General features: G+C 55.2%; 2 protein-coding genes across 2 annotated transcripts; one reads left to right on the forward strand and one right to left on the reverse strand.

The window, feature by feature from the left end:
• Positions 1 to 2,131: 2,131 nt before the first annotated feature.
• Positions 2,132 to 2,488, reverse strand: COL26b_014347 (uncharacterized protein; the record flags this gene model as incomplete). The annotated part of the gene is made up of 1 exon (XM_053186919.1): positions 2,132 to 2,488. One exon carries the CDS (start codon positions 2,486 to 2,488, stop codon positions 2,132 to 2,134), a length of 357 nt encoding a protein of 118 aa, XP_053029135.1.
• A 2,361-nt stretch (positions 2,489 to 4,849) lies between these two features.
• COL26b_014348 (uncharacterized protein) lies at positions 4,850 to 5,617 on the forward strand (the record flags this gene model as incomplete). The annotated part of the gene is made up of 1 exon (XM_053186920.1): positions 4,850 to 5,617. One exon carries the CDS (start codon positions 4,850 to 4,852, stop codon positions 5,615 to 5,617), a length of 768 nt encoding a protein of 255 aa, XP_053029136.1.
• Between the last annotated feature and the right edge of the window lie 301 nt (positions 5,618 to 5,918).

A 5,918-nucleotide genomic window follows, 5' to 3' on the forward strand; every position in this document is an offset into this window, starting at 1 on the left:
CTGGTGGTAGAGCCACACTGGAAGGGAATTTGGAGGTTATAGCGAGGGTTTTTGATGTTTTGGATATGAAGCGCGTTGATGTCTTAGTCCGATCATCCCGACGGTGTCTGGAAATGGTCATGCACTATCCCGACAGTACCTAATTTCTCGTGCAATTTATGCATAACGAAGCATTGAAAGAGGAGCCCCAATACCTCCTTATAATGCTGAATTCTGCATGAGAAAGTTTGCGAGCTAAGATTAGATTAGTTTATGGAAGGATCAAAAATGCCTGGTTCGCGTTGAACAAACATGAAGTCAGACTGCTCTATCTGCGAGAAGTTCCTTCTCGCACAACATAGGTGTTAAACATGAATCTCTATGGATCAGGGGGTTTCTTGGAAGGAACATCATGAAGTACAGGCCATCGCAGGACTACAGACTGCTAGCGGCATCCAAGCCCCAAGGGCAGAGAGCAGCCCGCTAGCGAACAAACCTACCTGGATCTCATCAGAAACGTCTGCTGCTACGAGGCGACGTGGACCGGATCATCCGGGCCGTGGTGGACATGGCGAACAAGAGCCTTGAAGCGATGAAGATAAAAAGGATCCAGCCGTCCCAGAGAGATTACCACTGCGCCCGAGATGTGCGTTAATTCCATGGATGAGCTGAACTCATTACATCGCGGGGCATTATGGTGCGCTGCTGAGAACCGGAACTTGGGGCGCAACATGGCAGGACTTGATGTCGAATGCTTATGAAATCATGATGATATGCGGACTTGTGATTACACTGTGCGGGATTGACTTGAGTACCGCACATTGATAATGAGTAAAACAATCCCACTTTGATGCATAGTTTGTTGTTGTTGCTGACGAATTGTGTTCAGAACATTGTTGGAAACAAACCAAGAGCAATCCAGCTCCCTTACCAAATTACAAGGGTTATCAAGTCCCAATGGAAGTCGTGATTGGGTTTCCAAGTTGATCTGAAGATTATCTTGAATTTGAGGCTGTCTGTTGTCGGTGAAGCTGGGAAAGTCACTTTCTTCCCCATGAAGCCTCGAGATCATTGACCTTCGGTCGTGGCTCCGGTTCTGGCCCCAGCTCCGGCTACCAGTTCCCGGGCGGAGCAAGGCGAACTCATACCCTCGCCGACATTCTAGACAGACTACCCGGTATATCAGGATTATACTAAGGTCTTGTCAAATTGCAGCCTGCGACGGTGCCCTAATCTGTCCTGATAGCAAGCCGACCAATTAAGCAGACAGTCTTCAGACGGAAACATGGCAGCCAGCAAAACACGTTCATCCCAAGGAGGGGAACTTACCCCGCCGGAGAATCAGCCATGTGATGATCAGCGAGCGAAGCGACATTGACAACATCCTGCAAACACTCAATTACTCGGCGAATGACTTCCGATGATCATGACCCAAGGACAAAGCCGGGGATGCTTCACGCGCTAGCATACGAAGGTCTTCAGCTTCCAGTACAAACGCATGTCAATCTCATTACTGCTGCGGCTGTAAGTCTAGTGACGCATTCCCACAAACGGCAGCAAAGCGCACCGGGGCATGGCACACTGTTCCAGGAAAAGCTACCACAACCAAAGAAATGCACAACAAAGCGTCCAAAGTGCAAAGGAAATAGTGGACGGGAACAATTCGACATCCCCACTGGGCACTGGTAGACCACTAGCATGCAATCAATGTCACGAATCGGACATTTGAATATGATCATCTCAGTGCGGCGTCCTATTGATGCCGATGGTGCTGCAACTTGAAATTGACACGCTCTTGACGTCAACCTCGCCGAATCTGATTGTTGGCCTGCGACACAGCAACAGCAGTCGGCTCCCGTTCTCTTATGCACAAAACATCAAGGAGAAAGTACAAAAAATGTTGACTGACCCCATGAGCAGCCTTGACTGCCTGTTGCGCCAATGCGTCGCCGCATCAAACGCTTCCGAGTGCTGCTGCCCGACCCCCAAGTGCAGCCCAGTATTCTCGCACCAGAGCCGGATCGCGGGCTCTGGCTGTACCTTCGCTGAGGCTAGACGTCTCGGCGGACCCCTCCCATTCGACTGTGAAGCGAATGTTGGACCTTTGGCCCTTTTTGCCGCTGAGATGATGACTGGTAATCTTCAACAGGTACTACTTGTTGCTGTTGTCGCCCAGTGCAGCTCGGCAGTCATGATTCTTTGTGTAGGCGGCCCACATGTCTGGGGCGTCTTGCTGTATTGTTGCCTCCGGTTCCCAAGTCTCGCCCCATGTCTTACCATCGGATGGCTCCCAGTCGATCTTGAGCTGGACTCGGGTATTGTCGTCTGGGTCGGCTCGGTGTCCGGTGATGCCCTTGATCCCCCACTCTCGCTGGTCGTCGAGATCATCGAGATCGTCGCGAACGCTGCCCACCTCCGGATGGGAGCTGGTCGTCGATGATTCATCGGGGGATGCGGACAGTTGGTCTTGATTGGCTGTGCTCTCGGATGGGGCCGGGCTAGGCGCCATGGCAGCGGAAGGAGGCTGCTCAAGAGGTGTGGAAATCTGGAGGAACGGCCTGACGTTAGCTTGCGATGCCAATCAGGAACGAAGATTTGATCGGACCACGTCGTCGCTAGGAGGAGCCATTCTGGCATTAGGCGAGCAGGAAACGACTTCTGGAGTTCGAACGACGACGTTTCCGATGAAAATTTCAAGAGACGTCCCGAATGAGGCCCTGTTGCGGCGTGAAGGGCTGTGGACGTCGTCGCCAGAAGAGAGGGGACTTGTTGCAAAGTGCAACTCAAAGATGCGGGAAGGTGGTGTCGCGGGGACGTTAGCGGAGGGAAGGACTCGACTCCATCGACCCATTGTGATGCAGAGTCCCGCATCCTGCACCTTCCCAGAGAGCCGGGTGCGAACGCAGTCAATTCGTAAGGGGACGTCGCTCTAACAGTGGCCCGGCGCGAACGATCCGATCTTGGCCGCCGTGAAAAGTCCCAACTTCGCGCTAAGGTAGGTACCTAGGTACCTCCCGTTTTCGCTCTTCCTACCTTCCTTGATACCTATCCCACGCCAGGTAGGTGGCGGCAGGAGCGTGGGGTTCCAGCTACGGGAGGAAGGAGCTAAGGTTGTCTGCCACACAACCTGTGCGCCCCACCAATTCTGGCCAGTCATGTCAGTTCAATTGTCTGGCAGCTTTCCCCCCAAGAGGGACCGACAAGTCGCCTTCAATTTCCCACATTCAAAGGAGCCGCCGACCCCATTCCTGTCTTAGACGGCACGCATAAGGGTGGGAGAGCACAGGCGTCATGTCCACGGGTAGCTCCATCCGCTAGAAATTCAACGCACTCGTGGGGCCGGTCAATTAGCTGGTAGCCGTTTGTATTGTCCTGAGGAGTACCTCGGGAAAATTGTTTGACGGCTCTGGGGTCGGTACGGAATCCGTCCGCGGTATGGTGCACGTTGCGTCGCGTGGGCAAGAGCTTGGTTCACCACAGCAGTACCCCGTCCAAGTACCTTCCGGCGAAGGATTGTATGAGATGCGGGAGGACCATATGGGCAGTCGCAGATCTTGTACGCACCTACCTACCTTATTCCGATGTCCATGGATGTGCGAACTGCCTCGTGTTGATTGATACCTCCTTCCCTTGGACTTGTGGTCACCCTGCTCTGGAATGTGCAAGTGTGATGAAGAATAACACGGCCAACTGGTATGCCTGCCACCACATCTCCTCCCCTGTTCGGCGGGCAGGGACCAACTACCGATCGTTCAGGGTCCTACTGCCGATTTCAGCACCAAAATCTAAGAACATTTCCACCACACTGGCCCAAATTTCTCGACAGGATCAATCAAAAGGCTTGCCCACGATCGAAAGCACCCGAAACGCATTTCCAGCCATCAAGTCCGTCGGCGCAGTCGGCGCAGTCGTCGCCACCGCCCGAAAGACCCCATCCAATCTGAAGCCTCCGGTGCTGTGTCCGGCCCGCACGTTTGGGCGGGAAGCCGGCCGATCCACCCACACCCTCGACGCCCTCGACGCCCTCGAATACGAAACCCAACTCGCCATCTTCCCCGACGAAATCCATCGTCCATGTTGACTGCTGTCTCGTTGGCCAGATGGACGACAGAACATCATATTTCGAGCTGTGGATTGAGCAAGCTTGACATCCAAGGAGGCACCCGTGTGTCTAGATCCCCGTCAAGTGGGTTGGGCCAATACTTCACCTCCCAAGGGGCCCTCTGCGCAGAACAGGTGCCCCACCCTCCCATTGCCCAACGCATCATCCCAGGTCCTGCTTGATGCTGACAAGGCACGGCGACCCGCACAAATGCACTTTTCCTCCTGCTGACTCCCTTCTACCATGTCTTCGTCCCGGATCAAGATCCGTGCCGCTTTTTCTGTCTTTTGTGTACATATTGCTATCTGCAGCAAGGGCTTGTCAGTTGCAGTGCATCCCACGGGGCGGTTAGTTACTGGCCTGGTCCTTCGAGGTATTACTAGGGACAGCCTTAGGGGCCGGGAAGAGGGGCTTCACGACTCGGGCGTAAGAGTTGAACGGAGAAAGACGCGGTGCTTCTCCGAATTGGCGTGCCAACCAATGCCATTGGAACAATTCACACCATCTTTTACACCCACGATTAACACACGCATCATGACCCCTAACGACGGTTTCGTGTGGTACCCGATTGCCATGGCCCCATTAAAGACTGGTTTTTCGGCAACTTTCTGCGACGTGGAATACGATATGAGGCAACTCACATCGCCGCTATCTCCGTTGTTTCCGGCTTAAAAGAACATGCATTCATCTCGAAACAGCTTCTCCCATTACATCACTAACACCGCTTCTACCATCTTGAAATCAGACCTGACGCCTCCTCGACTCAGAATGGCCCCCCAGGCCCCCCAGAACCACGCCGCCTGGCAGATAGCCGCCAAGGCACCCTGCTTGGAGGTCAAAGAGGCCGCTTACACCCACCCCGCCGCGTCCGAGATCCTGATCCGGAACCGGGCCGTAGCCGTGAACTATGTCGAGCCAGCCCTGCAGACCCTCAGACCAGATCTGTTCCCCTGGGTGACGTACCCGCAGATCTTCGGAAACGACATTGTCGGCGAGGTCGTCGAGGTGGGGCCCGGCGTCGAAGCGTTCAAGCCCGGGGACCGCGTCGTGGCCCACGCCATCAACATCACCAACAACAAGCCCTCCGAGGGGGCCTTCCAGCTGTATACCATCGTATCGCACTTCATGGCCGCCCCCATCCCCGACCGCGTCTCCTACGAGCAGGCATGCGTGCTCCCGCTGGCGTTGTCGACCGCCTCGTGCGCCCTGTACCAGAAGGACCAGCTGGCCCTCGAGCTCCCCACCGTCCCCGCCCAGCCCAGCACCGACAAGACCGTCCTCGTCTGGGGCGGCGTGTCGAGTGTCGGATGCTGCGCCGTCCAGCTAGCCGTCGCTTCCGGCTACGAGGTCGTCACCGTGGCGTCGCCCAAGAACTTCGGCCTCCTGGAAACGCTGGGGGCTGCCAGCGTGTTCGACTACCACGCCGCGGACGTCTTCGAGCAGCTCGTTGGCGCCCTTGCTGGAAAGGACTGCGCCGGCGGGCTGGCCATCGTGCCGGGCCCCCTGCGTGACAACGAGGTGGACCGCGCCGTATAATCGGATTTCCTCGGCAAGGCCTTGGCTGCCGGGTCATTCGCCTGCGTCTCCGAGCCGTACGTCGTTGGCGAGGGGCTGGAAAGCCTGCAGAAAGCGTTCGAAGTATGTAGAGAAGGGGGTCTGTCGGCGAAGAAGATCGTGGTCACCTTAGCCTAATGCAGATAATACTACTCTATGTCAGCCAGCCTCCCCTCTCCTGAAAAGCATAAGCAACAGCCTTAGTCGTTCGTATGGTCGTACTTAGCTAGTCATGTCCAGATGAATACAAGAAAATACCTGCCAATATATTCAGCTCGTCTTG

The sequence above is a fragment of the Colletotrichum chrysophilum genome (assembly GCF_026319265.1).
Source record: "Colletotrichum chrysophilum strain AFK26 chromosome Unknown scaffold_342, whole genome shotgun sequence".
Classification (NCBI taxonomy): Eukaryota; Fungi; Ascomycota; class Sordariomycetes; order Glomerellales; family Glomerellaceae; genus Colletotrichum; species Colletotrichum chrysophilum.